This window comes from Echeneis naucrates, chromosome 7, assembly GCF_900963305.1.
Source record: "Echeneis naucrates chromosome 7, fEcheNa1.1, whole genome shotgun sequence".
Lineage (NCBI taxonomy): Eukaryota > Metazoa > Chordata > Actinopteri > Carangiformes > Echeneidae > Echeneis > Echeneis naucrates.
Window position 1 is genome coordinate 3,152,897 of NC_042517.1, and position 15,104 is coordinate 3,168,000.

The 15,104-nt window shown below is 40.7% G+C and overlaps 3 protein-coding genes across 4 annotated transcripts; 2 read left to right on the forward strand and 1 right to left on the reverse strand.

Annotated features, from left to right (window-relative positions):
• Nucleotides 1-460: 460 nt before the first annotated feature.
• On the forward strand, nt 461-2,812 carry cptp (ceramide-1-phosphate transfer protein). Its single transcript, XM_029507000.1, has 2 exons — nt 461-800; nt 1,175-2,812. Exons 1-2 carry the CDS (start codon nt 667-669, stop codon nt 1,695-1,697), a joined length of 657 nt encoding a protein of 218 aa, XP_029362860.1. The 5' UTR covers nt 461-666; the 3' UTR covers nt 1,698-2,812.
• An 839-nt stretch (nt 2,813-3,651) lies between these two features.
• Nucleotides 3,652-4,359, forward strand: ubxn10 (UBX domain protein 10). The gene has a single exon (XM_029507450.1). It carries the CDS (start codon nt 3,652-3,654, stop codon nt 4,357-4,359), a length of 708 nt encoding a protein of 235 aa, XP_029363310.1.
• Nucleotides 4,360-6,003: 1,644 nt separating this feature from the next.
• On the reverse strand, nt 6,004-9,641 carry ddx19a (DEAD-box helicase 19a). Of its 2 annotated transcripts, none has more exons than XM_029506352.1 (8): nt 9,505-9,641; nt 8,003-8,105; nt 7,804-7,918; nt 7,529-7,706; nt 7,179-7,416; nt 6,419-6,581; nt 6,145-6,336; nt 6,004-6,065 (listed from the first exon to the last, which is right to left on the reverse strand). In XM_029506352.1, exons 1-8 carry the CDS (start codon nt 9,606-9,608, stop codon nt 6,004-6,006), a joined length of 1,155 nt encoding a protein of 384 aa, XP_029362212.1. In that variant the 5' UTR covers nt 9,609-9,641. The 2 variants fall into 2 exon arrangements, with proteins under 2 accessions (XP_029362212.1, XP_029362211.1); XM_029506351.1 differs by lacking the exon at nt 9,505-9,641 and adding an exon at nt 8,655-8,731.
• Between the last annotated feature and the right edge of the window lie 5,463 nt (nt 9,642-15,104).

The window sequence follows — 15,104 nt, forward strand, 5'->3', positions numbered from 1 at the left end:
AATCCCACGCTTCCATTTATAGAACCCTTCGATTCGTTTGTAATAAATTAGATCAATGGTTTCTTCTTGTTGTTATTGCTTATATGATTGTTTTAACTGACTAATTCAGACCAATCTACCTCTCTTTACTAATCTTTTACTTAAAAATCTAATGAAAAATGGGGCAAACAATCTGAACTGTATCTTATCTCCTCCAATTCCATGTATTTGGTTGTTTTACTAAAAACACAGCTTTTTACCTTTGCTGAAAATGAAATGGGAGTACCTATAACCCGTCTCATATGTAAAAAAAAATGCCTCTCTTAAATTATTTCTCTTGTCTCCTGATATGAAGGAAAATATAAATTGACTTATATGTACGTTTTCTCAAAAAAAAAAAAAAAAGGATGAAAGAAACACACAACACCGCTTTTATTTTGAAGGCAAAAGCGTTCCGATTTCCGGTGTTTTTCAGGTCGCAGTCTGCGCAGTGGAGGCGGATTAAAGATGGACACAAACGCTTCATCTTTCTCTGACTTTTGATTCTTTAATCCGGTTCATCTGATCGGGTTTTCGGCCTGAAACATCGGACTTTAAACCCCTCAGTGACTTCCGGTTTGCTGTCGGATATTTCCGCTGCTGTGTCCGTTTTCCTGCCCGGCAGGTTTTTCCCCCTTCAGAGAAGCCATGGCTGATTCTGACGGCTCGGTGGAGCAGAAATTCAGCTTACGTGAGGTGTTGGACACTTTCAGGCAATGTCTGTCTGAAAACAAAGAAGTCTACCTCCAACACTACGTCTCTGGGTGGCGAGGGCTGGTGAAGTAAGTCCGTGATGTCAAGAATGGTCTGCTTGTGTTTTTATGCGTTTACAACAACATGGCTGTGTTGTGTTTTCTCAGTTGGCAGTTTCATTAAATCCCCATGCTCAATAAAATCTGCATGCAATAAACACATTTTTATGATGCACAACAATCATAATAATAAACTGCCTGATTGTGTCCCAATTACACATTATAAAAAACAACAACAACAATCCTTCCTCATTACCAGGGCCATGACAATGAGAAAGGGGTTTTTAACTTCAGTGATGCAAATTGGAAAGGTTTAGTATGAATTAAATTATGATGACAAACGTTTCCCTGCTTTGACCCAGCTGTAACGTACTGGTAAATGTTATTTTCTGTCTTTTTGTCAGGTTTTTGAACAGCTTAGGGAGCGTCTTCAGCTTCATTTCTAAGGATGCTGTCAACAAGATCCAGATCCTGGTCAACCACCAGAACGGCGAGAACGGGGGCCACTACATCACCGTCCAGTCAATGGTAAAATACGAGCTGGAGAACGGACTTGTGGACTTGACCAAGAGAGGCGGCCATCCGGAGTCAGGCTGCCGTACTCTGCTCAGGCTCCACCGTGCGCTCAGGTGGTTGGAGCTTTTCCTGGAGCGCCTCCGCACCAGCAACGAGGACAGCAAGACGTCCGTCATGTGTGCGGACGCCTACAACGAGTCTCTGGCCCAGCACCACCCCTGGGTGGTCCGTAAGGCCGCAGGCGTGGCGTTCTGCGTGCTCCCTGGACGTCAGGCGTTCTTCGAAGTGATGAATGTTGGCCCCCCAGAGCAGGTCGTGGCCATGCTGGGAGAAGCTCTACCTCTGATCTCTGAAGTGTACCAAATCACAGAGGAACTTTACTCTCACCATAACATGCTTGATTTACCATAAAGGACGAGAGCCTGTCATTTCTCCCCTCGGTTGCATTACGTGCTTGAATATTCACATATTCCTGCTGACGACCTGCTAAGCTGGTTGTGACTTTTGGTTGGAGGTTTAAGGGCTTCGTATTACCTGTTGAATGTTGGGCCCAAATAGTAAATCATAATTTCACCGATGCTGCTCTATAACTACTGAATTCCAATTTTTGTCCACATAAAACTACTGCTAATACTAATATTGCATGTTTGTCTTCACTCTCTATCACGTGCCTCTGATTTATATTATAAAATCAGCTTTTGCTTGTAGAGCTTTGCAATGATGAAAATAGTGGGACTTAGGAGTCCACTGCTGCTTGTTCATATCTAAAGAAAAGCTGATATTTGGGTCATTTTGACAAAATAATTAAGAAAATCAAATGTTCTCCAATGCCAGGAATTGGCATTTTATATTTTAAAGATTTTTTTTTTCAAGAAAAATAATAATCAGCCTATTAGTCAATAAAGGAAATTGATAGTAATGAAAATAATAATTCCTTCCAGCCCCATTTGGACCTGATTCAATGTGTTGTTGAAATAATGTAATAATAGGCTATTAAATCAGGTTTGTTGGACATGATAACTCAAATACTATACAATACTTATTAATACTTATAGACCCATTGCTTTGCAGTAGTAAGTACTAGCATGATACACGCATTTAGTAAAATATGAAACAAGTTGTTTACAGTGGAGTGAAGGTTGTCTGTCCTACTGTATAGGATCTCAGTGCAATTTTTATTTGAAGACATTGATAACACTGGGTTTATTGGTTTTTTAATTAATGTTGTGTTGTTTTATAAGAATGTACTGCAATATATATTATATATATATTGCTATTATTTCAAGCAGAACTCATCAACATTGTAGTCTAATAAAAAAATCTCCTTGGTTGTTGGTTGTAAATTGGTGTGATTTTAGATTTTATTGACTATTGATTATCAATTTTCAGCTCAAAATTGATGATGACTAAATCTATAAAAGACCAGGAACCATTACAAACCAAATAAATAACTGTTGTATGTTGTTACATGGACTATTGGTGTATGCATACAAAAGAGAACAACACAAAACAAAAAATAAAATTACTTTACATATTATAAGAACAAAAGCTTGAGGTTTTGATTCTTCTCCAGCATGAAATGTCACCAGCAAGAGTTCAGATCCATCCCAAATTCAATCTACAGCATGACCAGCAATATTTCATAAGCAACCCTCATGCACACTGTGTGGCCCCTTGTCGGATAAATGATGTGGAACCGGAATTCATCCTGACGTGTACGTGTACGTGCAGAGTTTAGTTTTAGTATACAAAGATGAATGTCTCATGGATTTTAATGTAATAACATATTTCAGATGCCAAGCACTCAGTCTGACTCAGTTCAATTTAAAATTCAACAACGATAGATGAAGAGATTTTTTTTTTTTTTAATGATTAATTGGTTTCAGCTTTGTGTTTGTAAACTGAGCATTTGAATGTTGTTGTAAGATATTTGAAGATGTCAGTTTGGCGCAGACTTCAAAAATACTAACAATAACTGTGATGATGATGATGATGATCATCATCATTATCTTACTTTCAACAGCAGGGGGCTCCCTGACTCTAAATAAGGTTGTCGCCATGGCAACCAGACTCTCATGGCAACCAGAGACGCCGAGCAGACGGACTGAAACTAGGAGAGGAAGGAGAGCGGCTGGAAATGAGCACAAACATCATATCAGTGTTTCAAGGTGACATTCCTTCTGTAATATGACCTCTAAACCTGTCTGGACAGCGTCATGTTGTTCCTCCAGGAAAATGGAGGCAAACGATAGCTGATGTTTTTATTTTGTTGGTTTGTTTACATGAAAGACTGACGTCAGGAAACAGCTGGGACAACAGCTGGAAGTTTTATGCAAAGGCGGGTCCTCCAACTCTTGGATTTTCAATGCATCTAACAAGACCCAAGTCCTCCAAAGGACGAAGCAGACCGGTGTTGGACAGCAAAGACGGCATCCGGAGGACGGCTGCGTCTCCGGGGTCTCCCGTCATCAGCAGGCCGGACAGAGACCTCCGCTCCCGGTCCCAGCCCGCCATGGGCCAGACCGGCCAGCTGAGCCGGGATGAGGTCCTGCTCCTGCCGCAACGCACACCTGCCGCTCCGCCACAGTCCTTAAACAAGTACAAAGTCCTGCCGTCCATCGAGAGCAGGAGGTCAGAGGTCAGTCCAGGAGGATGTCTGGACACCAACATGTCCAAGCTCACCCTGTCTGAGCATGCTGAGCCTCAGGATGTCCCCAGCTCTGAGGGGGACACCAGGGTCGATGGGCCGCTCAGGATCCGGTCTACACACCTGGACCCAGGACCAGTCAGAACCAAAGAGGCTGGTCCATGTGGCAGGCTGCTGCTGGCCATCAGGGCTCCGTGCGGCAGGAGGTTTCAGCAGCACTTTGAGACCACAGACACTCTGCTGATGGTGAGGGCCAGTGCAGAGGTCAGGTACGGGGCCGCTTACAGGGGGGCCTCCATCGAGACCATGGACCTGCCCCGCAGGAGATTCACAGACCTGGACATGACTTTGGCCCAATGTGGCATCCTGAACAGATCAGTGCTGTGCATTTCTCTGAACAACGCCAGCAAGGCGGATCATGACTGAGTCTTTTTAAGGGTCTGTTCAGTAGCTGACATTTGGCTCTTTAAATTTCAAAGTCCTCCCACATTCTCTCAAGATTTTTTAGCTTTTTGTAAATTGGGTGTTTAAACTCTGACTTCTGACCTCACCTTAAATTTTAGGAGGTTGAAATATAAGCATGACTAGTGGAGCCATTCGTGTGGCGAATATGCAGCTCTGAAAACTGAAATCCTGCACACACACAGATATACGCTTCTTTTAACCGGCACAAATCTTACTCCTGGTATTTGCTCTTTTGCATTACAAAAAAAAAAACAAAACAAACTAAAGTCTGGATTTTATATAGGAGAAGCAGAATGATAAAGACAAATTAAAAAACACATTTATCATAATCAGGAGTTGGAATCCGGCAAAAAAAGTTGAACATTTTGTCTAAACAGTGAGAAGAAAACATCCTAATAATGACAGATAAAACAAAGGGTGTATCACTTAAATAAAAAAAAGTTTATTATTCAGAGACTTTTTAAAACAACTTTTAATTCAACTTCAGTTTAAGTTTCACCAAGACGTATCCTTTATGCTTGGATGCCGCCTCAACTGGTGGGGAAATAACAAATTAAGACTTGGATCTGCTTTCCAGCGTTGATTTAGAAAGAGTCTGGTTTCATTGTGTGACTGTTGCAGTAGTACTGGTTGGTGTTCAACGCCAAATAATCACATTGCTGTAGTGTTTGCTGACAAAACAGCAACAAAACCATTTTCCTGAAGTTTATTTCTTGCAATTTTCCATTCTTTACAGTTTTATGTTCTTATATGCCAAATAATATTATGCTTACATTACAACCAAATCCTTGAGTTTTGCTTTTTAATCATATAAACTTCTGCCCTGTGTGGATTTAGTTGTTCATGATGATTTGACTAATAAAGTGTCCTTCAATATTGATTCGTCACACAGGAAAATTTATTAAAACAAACAAACAATAAAGTACAGAGAATTAGGTTTATCTTTAACATATGTAGATGGCATTTGCTTTCATTCAATTTATTTTCCATCAAGTTTCCCTAGATAAGATGAAAAACCTGTCTGGTCAGACAAAGCTTTCTTACAAAAACAGCATTTCAAGTAAGTTGTAAACTATCTAAACTGGTTTTACATGGGAACTGATATTTATTAATTTTTTTTTTCCTCCATCCACACAAATACTGATAAAACACCAAAATCAACTGAAACGGGCATTTTAAACCTTAAAATGCTTCAAGTCATCCAAGGCTAGTTTAGCCAAACTCAACCTTGATCAAGCCATGCAGAAATCTGTAGATGAGACACATTCTTAGTCCCATTCACTTCAAACAACCCCCTCGCAAAAAAAGAAAAAAATCCACAGCACTGCAAACTATCATGCAATAACGTTATCTCCCCCCTTCTTTAATGTTTTAAGTGGTTAGTTTATTGTCCCTGGGAGACACAGCTTAAAGGCTTAAGGTGACTTCAGTGATCAAAGTCAGACATATCAAAAGAAATCTAAATGGAAACTTTGGCACACTAGCTTTGCAGAAATTTGATTCCATCTTTCTTCTATAAACAATAAACCCTTGAAATAACTCAAGTCACATTTGAGGTAACACACCCAACGGCCTCAGTAGAGTGTAGTGCACAGAGCAAAGCGTTCAGCTCAGCAGATTTTCCATTTCTTCAAGATTGCTCGTGTCGAGCTTTGTGATCTTCCTGTCTGAAATAAAAACAGAGAGAAAAACTGCTTATGATCCTGATGTTGGTGTTTGACATGAGAGAAAGACACAGGAACATACTGAAGTGCATCTCAATTTGTTTGATGATATCCATGCTGTGTTTGCTTTCAACCATATTGACAGCGAATCCTCTTCTGCCGAAGCGTCCCGTGCGGCCGATGCGGTGCAGGTACGTCTCATTGTCTGCGCTCCCGTCCATGTTCACAGGGAGGTCAAAGTTGACCACGAGTGACACCTGCTCAACATCAATACCTGTAACATGACAACAAATGGGTTTCAGGTAAACACTTCTAATTTAAAAACACTGGTTGTTGTTTGTCTTCATCTCCATCACCTCTGGAGCAAACGTTCGTGGTCACGAGGACCTTTTCCCTGCCGTCTCTGAAGCGTTCGATGACATTGGCTCTCTGCTCCACTGTCATTTCCCCACTCAGCAACCCCACCTGGTGGCCCTCTTTGGTCAGGTGTGCAGCCAGCCAAGCAGCCATTTTACGAGTCTGGGGGACAAAAAACAAAACAAAACAAAAACACACACACAAAAAGGCATCAGCTAAACCTTAATCCAATATTAAACATAGGTGAGAGGCAAGACTGTTTATAGCAAAAGGCAAAAAAGTCAAGCAAACCATATTATAGTATCAGATTTCTTCTCAGATGTGGTTGTCAGATTATAAGCGGAATGTAGAAACACATTAAAATAAACCTGTCAATTCACCAAAATTCAAGATCTCATTTATAATTGATATTAACATACTATCTGAATGTGACGAAGGAAACAGGCACATTAACACCACATCAGACCACACTGTGATCACACCTCCCCCACGTGCAACACTGCTGACACCTTCATGTGGATGTTTGAGCTATGTTTGCCATCAGCGTGTTTGCGGTTAACATAATTTGAAGTGACAATTTTTTTTTGTGTGAAGACAACAACACGCTACTTTGGGCTCTGGGAATTTATAATGGGCAGTTCTGGTCCATATCCAGATGGCAATTTAACTACAGATGTAAATGAAGTTGAGAGAAAAGGAAAGATTCATTTTGAATCATAATGAACTGTTTCCTCTGGAAGATAAAAACAGTGGACTTGCATGGCAGAAGATCATGGCCTGTGCGATGGTCAGACTTCCATATAGATTGCAGAGCGCTGTGAACTTGTCCTCCTTCTCCTTGCAGAGCACAAAGAACTGCTTGATGGTGTCCAACGTCTCCTCTTCGCGCTTAAGCCTAATGATGTTTGGGTCGGGGACCACCTGCTCTGCAAGCCTCCACACAGAATCCTCAAACGTTGCAGAGAAAAGAAGCATCTGACAGCCTTTTGGCAGCTGTCTGCATGAGTAACGAGAGAAAAGAACACTGTGACAAGAGAAGCTTTTTGAACGTGACAGAAAGCGCAGCATCTTTTATCAGCATTGATTAGAATTTTCTAAGAAGAGCCCACCTATGGATACGAATACTCTGGTCCCGATGACCCTGTGTGGCGATCATCACATCCGCCTCGTCCAACACAAACATTGTGATCTTCTTGGGGTCAATGAACTTGTACTTGGTGCACCAGTCCAGAACTGTGCCTGGTGTCCCTATGACGATATGGTCCTGCAACTTCATGCCCCGCTCCACTGGACAGAACATGCAGATTTATGCACAGGCATGAACCAACGCTGGACACCTGTCACTAATTCCATGAGTTCATTACAATTATGGCCTTGTTCTTACATCTGTTGCCTCGAATGGCGTATGCCAGCTTCACGTCTGGACAAAATTTGCCCATCTGCTCGATGACCTGACCAGTCTGGAGAGCGAGCTCATACGTTGGCAAGATGCACAGACACTGAAAGAAGCAAACAGTTAACTTTCAGGGTCTTCACCTGGATGCCAACGCTGGCTGTGTGAAGATCACGTGTTATATGCGTACCTGAGTCCATTTATTTGCTCGGTTTACATGGCTGAGCATGGCCAGCGAAAAAGCAGCGGTTTTACCTGTGCCAGACTGTGACTGGGCAATCAGATTCTGAGGTCTGCAGCCAGAGAAAACACACTTACAGAAACCAAAAAATTATATTTTTGGTATCTAAGAAAAGCACACAGATGAATTGAGCTGTAGAGCTGCAGCAAGAAAAAATGTAAATACATTTTCTCCATTAACTGGTTGTCAAATTATGTTATTGTGTTGCTCATGTTGTCTGATCATCCATTAGATATTCAGTTTCATATCAGATAGGATGAAAAGAGGCATTCTATTTATTCTTTTTTTTTTTTGCAGACTAAAGTAAATAAATATGGTCCGGTCAAAAGAAACTTAAAAAAATTTTTTTCCCCCATTATGACTTCATTTGCAGGATTATTTTTGGTGATCATTTGGTTCATCATTGGGTCCAACTCTTAACAAAATGCTGATATTTCATTTAATGACATAGAAGAGAGGAGAGTTAGGGTTAGGGTTAGAGAGTCCCTTAGCTTCCCTTATTGGATGATTAAATCCTACTGGATAATATCAGTCACCTGTCCATTGACTTATTGATGGACTGCTTGTCTCAGACTATTTAAATGAGTGAAAATTAACTCACGGTTGTGCCAGCATCATGGGCAAAGCATTCTCCTGGATTCTGGATGGCCTATTGAAACCCATGTTGTACACACCCTTCAGCAGTTCAGGTTTCCTATGGAGTCAAAATAACACTGCATGAGGAGGAGAAAAAAAAGTTACTCAATGGATTTGATGCTGACAAAAGCTTAAAATTATTCTCAGATAAGTCCAGGAACCTCTGGTTAAATTGTTAAAGAGCACACCAAAATTGTTCCCCAACTGCCATAAAGTGGAGTGAAAAACCGTGTAAACCATTTGCACGAGCTACAATTCTTGATTTTCCCAATTTTCGCTGATACAGAAACAAGTAGTCTTTCAGTCTTATGTAATTCTAATTGGTTTATCTTTAAAAAGACTTAAAGTTGTCCTTGAGTGTCTGAACTTCTGTATACACCTTTTAGTTAGACGTGTTTTAGTTTATCAGACAAATCTCATGCAGTATAACAAAACGGCCCTGCAGTGAACATTACAGTATATTCATGGTGGTAATGTTTGACCTGCAGTTTTGGAGAGGAGCTCATTTAATACTCACTTCAGAAGCTGCACTGTTAAATTGTATTGTGATGCAAGGATAAGTGTTGCCCAAGGTTTTTTGACCCAAAAAAATTTTAATAAATAAAATAAAAACCTAAAGGAAATCAGTTCAAAAGCACCACAATGAAGATCCTCCAACACTTCCATCCAGCTGGATCAACAACTTTCCTGCTGCAGAACTGTTGTATTAAACTTCATACCAGATTACGTGCATCTTGTTAAAGAGATGCTGGATCTTAACAGAGATAATAATAATGATGATGATGATGATGATGATGATAAAATCAGGGACTCACAGTCTCAGCTCCTCAAAGGTTTTCACGGAGTACAGAGGGGAGGTGGGGTCCCTCTGCAGGACCTCCACCTGGTTCCTGTTCCGGACCAGAGACCGGCGGATCATCTTATTCAGCAGGGACTGCTCGGCCAGGTCCACTTCGTCCCCGTCTCCGTGGTCATTGTTCCCCGGTACAATGTTGCCTGCACAGGTGGAAACAGGTGGAAACATCCCGCCATTAAACACAGTTAGCATCGACTCGATCTGATATCGATTATTGACGTTACCGTTAATGTCTCCGCTCACGTTACGAGGACCGCGCACGCGATCCACTTTCTTTGAGAAGCCACACTAGTTTAAAAAAAAAAAGAAAAGAAAAAAAGACACAAATGAATTTATTAAATATATAGATTATCAACAATAAATAAAAAAAATAATAATATGCAACCAACTGCGTGTGTAAGCGAAGCAGCGGTGGCGGCTGATTAAGCTAGCCGGCTAACGGCCGTTGATTAGTGGATGTGACTTTGGGGAGCTGTCGGTCCACCTGAGTGGGGGTTAAAAAATTTAAAATAAAATAAAACAAAAACTTACCTGGGATGTATTTGCAGCTTCTTGGATATCCACAGCCTGTGCCCACGAGTCCTCGGACATTTTCCAACTTTAACTGTGAGCTTTTCTTCGGTGCCAAACGAAACTTTTCATCAGAAAACTTTGATGTCAGCGTGAAAGTGACCAACCACGCTGCCTTCACGAGCATCGGAAATATAAGCTTTCCCGATCCGACTCCGCAGAGGTAAGCGCACCGCAAATTTTCAACCTTCTTCTTCTTCTTCTTCTTCTTCTTTATTTTATTTATACATATAAATTTTTTTATTTCATCGCGTGCAGCTGGGAGAAGTTTGGAGGAGGAGGATAAAAGCGTGAAACGCACGAAACGCTGGAATGCGTCAGGCGGTATAACTACACGTGAAGGCACCGCGGTGTGTTTGTGAAATAACCTGCTGACACACCCATCGCTGATTTACTTAGAGCCAAAAAACTCACAATAACAGTTAAAAACTGTTAAAAATGTCTCATCATCACATATCACACGGCTTTGTGTTTCATTCACTCTGATTCACAACAGTCATGGTTATAATACTGACTTGTGGAAGCCAACATAACATGAGTTTAGTCGTTTTAAAGCTTAAAGTTTAGTGAAGGGTTTTGTATTGGGTCTAATTTGTATTTGCATTTTCTAAAGAAAAGGTGTCATTCTTTTCATTATCGTTGCTATTTTTCACAGCAGAGCTGCAGTTAATGATTAGCTTCATTGCTTCTAATTATTTTTCTAATTATTTTCACGAGTTATACTGATATTTTTTTCCATTGTATGAACAATAAAGGCAAATTCTTTTTCAATTTAGATGTTGACACATATTTAATTAACTTATGTTGCCTACCAAGAGTCCAAAACCGAAACACATTAAATTTACTTTAACCTATAACAAAAAAATACATCCAAGCTGAAAACAGGTAATTTTGTTTGAGAAATTAGTTGATGAACTAATTTGGGAAAAACAGTTCCAGTTTAAGTTCCTGTCTATTAACTAACTGCTCGAAGTCTCAGCAGGTAAATTCTGTGCTGTGACAAGTTGACAGACTTATTCTATGAACATGAAATGCATGAAACATTCATCAGGACTTCCTGTTTGTTTCCTGCTGCATGTAACACAGACTCATTGTTCAAAGTCAAGCTGAGGCAATTACTAAGCTATTTGATAGCCCAATCAGTGAGTCATTTTTCAAGCAAAAATATCAAGAAACCTCATAGTTCCAGCTTGTCATGTATGAGTATTTGCTACTTGACTTTGTGTGACATATAATGTGGATATAATTGTGTTTTGGGCTCTAGTAGTTTGAGGATTTTACCTTTATATTTTTAGAGCATTAGATATACAGACTAAAAGATTCACGTAGAAAAAACAAAGAAACAAACATGATATTAATGCTAATGAAAATAAGAATTACTTGCAGCTCTAGTTCAAAGTGATCACGTTTTATTGCATTGTCTTTCTGAAACATAACCTCTCAATGCGAATCTAATTGGCCTTCAACAGTTCCTACTGAGGGGAAGCGAGTGAGTGTGTCGGTGTGTGACTGTGTTGGAAAGGTTGAAAAACAGATAAGATGGTGAGAAGGCAGCAAGTCATGGTGGGGGTGTGCAGACCAAGTTTTATTGGCTGCAGGTAAATTCAATTTGGAGGTGGATGCTGAGTTTCAGCCAAACCACCCCCGCACACACAGACACAGACACACACGCACGCACAAACGCAAACGCAAACACAAAGAGACTCCATCTACATTTTCATGACTGTGCCAAAATGACTTTATAAACACCTATTAATTGCCATGGTAACCACCCATTGGAAAAACAGATGGATCAAACCGAGTGATCACCAAAACACAGAGACGGCCAGACGCCCACGTTGGATGGATTTCCAATCACACCGTGGAGAGGAAGGAAGAGGCATTGTGTGCGCTGTGAGGGGAGAAAGGTAAAGCCCCCTCACCCACTCCTTTTTTTTTTTTTTTTTTTCCTGCTGTTACAGTACAGTACATGTCATTTGCACTGATCCATTGCTGTTAGAAAGGATACCTGGATGGCTCCTGCTATCAATCACTGTCAGGGAGGGCAGGAGCGAATGGGTGGCTGTGATGCTGTGAATTGCGTAGGGAATGGGAAGGGGGATATTTATTGGATATTTACCCACCCACCCCCCACCCCTCTCTCTCTGTCTCTCGCTCTCTCTCTCTCTCACATCAGCCCTCAAACTCCAGTATCCACAGGAAGGAGGCGCAAGAGAAGGAGGAGAGAATAAATCCAGTTTCTGGAACCACATGTTGCTGGGCTTGATTGAAGTGCAGCAGCAGCAGCAGCAGCAGCAGCTCCAACCTTTCTTTTCTTTTGCATTGTGCGTCTAAACTAACAATGTGGCTGCTGCGTCTGTAGTTTCTGCCACCTGTGGCAGCACTCCTATTCCCTCTACGCCACAGACAGAGAACAAAAAAGGGGGAGCCGAGAGAGGTCGGAAAGGAGGAGGAGGAGGAGGAGGAGGAGGAGGATATCTTTCATTAGAAGTGGACCTCTGATAGAGAGAGAGGTCCTCGCTGCATCTCCAGTTGACACAAATGAAAGGTAAGGCAACGAGGCTGACACTGAGACCACATCAGATGCATTTTAACGGCACATTGTGTGTGTGTATTGAACAGCCATGTCATTTGTTTCAAATCAAAGGAAAGGTCAGCCAGTTTAGATGATGATGAAAACTGCCAGTGATCTGGGTTTGTGCTGTAAGCAGACATACAGAGTGTGTTTCAACAGGTGGTTACCACAGAATCTGCTCTCCGCTTTGACACTAATGAGTGCAGAAGAGTGTGGCAACGCTGATAGCAAATGTTTAGAGTTGATGGTTCGCTGGTCTTTTTGCAAACCCCCGGAGGGAAGCAGGGTGATTCATGTGGCTGAGCCAACCAGGAGAGGAGCACCGTGTGGGACTGCCACTTTTAACACTAATTCCTTAAAAGATTAGAGACCGAAAATAAAAGGATGTAAAAAAAAACAAAACAAACAAACAAACACCCACCAGTTTGGTATTTACTTTTACAATGGAAAGTATAATATGAACTCGTGGTGAATTTAGGTGCAATTCCTAATTTGCACGAGATAGATATTCAATATTACATTAATTAGCTTTTTTTTTTTTTTTTCATGTACAGCATCACTCATGTTGTCATCGTTTCTCTGACAGCCGACAGCCTTCATTTTCTTCATCAGTTTATTGAAAGATGAGCGTGTTCTCATAGGTGGACAAAGAGACGAATGTTTGCTTCTCAGTCCCCGATTGACCGGACACATGATGGCACTATTGAGACAGACAACATGATAGCCCGATCTCCAACTGCATAAGTATGACCTTTTCCTTGCCATAAATTACCATGTGGTGCCAAAAACAGAACAGATCGAATCTGATGTCGATTTTGAATTTGACTTTCTTATGCAGCCACACTGTGATTGTGGAAGTTGAGTTTGCTGAAACCAGCTTGAATTTTCTAATTGGATATTACTCTGTGATTTCTGTGAATGGATGGAGATGGCCTTTTGTTTTAATCATCCTCAATCACAGCGCCTCAAATAAAGGCACACTTTGGAGATGTTTGCTGGTCAGTCAGCAGGCAAGCAGGCCAGCAAGCAGAGCTGTCTCTATGGAAATTGCTTTCGTCATAACACTTCCTATCAAGCCTGTGCTGGGGCTCTGGTCGTGCAGCAGAGACAGACCCTTGACAGCGCATAACCAAGATTGCTGGCAGAGGAGACGACATTAACAATGAAGCACAGCCCCGAAGCAGCGGATAATTTTATTGTATCATGTAGATAATTAGCAATACTGTATTCCTCCTCAAGCATTTCTGACACACTGAAAGTTTCTTATTTCTGCCTCTTGAAAAGGCACAGAATACTGGTTTTCCTCTTCTATTACATTATCCAGATGTGTTATAGAGATAAAGCCATCCTAAATTTGTTTTATCACTCTGACCTTTATCTCAAATGCTCAAAGTACCACTATCAGCCTCCCTAAGGCTCCTTGATTTTAGATACCAGAGCAGCTTCTTCAGGTTGAAATACCGATAAAACCCACAGAACTGAACTCATGGCTATTTAAGAGCTTTCATCTAGTCTTGGAAACTGTAATGAAACCCTCTTATATTTAGTGTTATTACTGGAAAAAGGAAGCTTTTCTTTTCTGAAGCCTGAAAGTGTTCAACATAACCCAGTGATGAAAAACAAGGTAAATAATGTAAAGCAATAATAATAATAATAATAAGCTTTCATCTCATTATTATCATATATACATGTATCCCTAATGCGATACAAGCTCAACCTTGATATCTGCAACCAAATGTGGACATTTCTTTTTGTTCGTTGTGGCCTTATTGAAGGAAATATAACTAACTACGAATGTGTCTCTTGACTTTGATGCAGAGTAATAAAACTGTCATGCTAGTGAGCCAGCTCGTCAGCAGTAAGAGCTTTTACGTTACCTATGTGTGTAGTCACATTCGAGTCATCTTGTTGAATCACATCAGCTTCTGACATGTCTGCCTCAAAATGGCACCGCCATCGGCAGCTGTGTAAAATCAACATAAAGTCTAACATTCAAACTAATACAATCAGTTCACTAAAACACAGAACACGAGATATTAGCCATTCTACATTGCTGCAACATATCAAATTTATGATTCCCAATTGTAATTCTTGGTAGGAAAAATGTGTATCTGTGGACTATATGTCACCAAAGGCAAGAAAGCCACTAGCCAAAGCGTGACTGTAGAAAAATACCAAATGAAGTCAAACAAATTTTCATAGATGAAATGAAAACGTAAAATGCAGTTGAATTAAGATATGATATGTAAATACGATAACATCAGAGTTTTAAGTATAACTTTATTATTTCACCTTTTGTCTCAGTTATGAATTTTGCAGAATTCATTAATATGTTTATTTTGTTTATTCACGATCAAACACGGCGGCTCAACACTCTGCAGGTGACAACTTTGGCTTGTATTATCGTTTTCTCT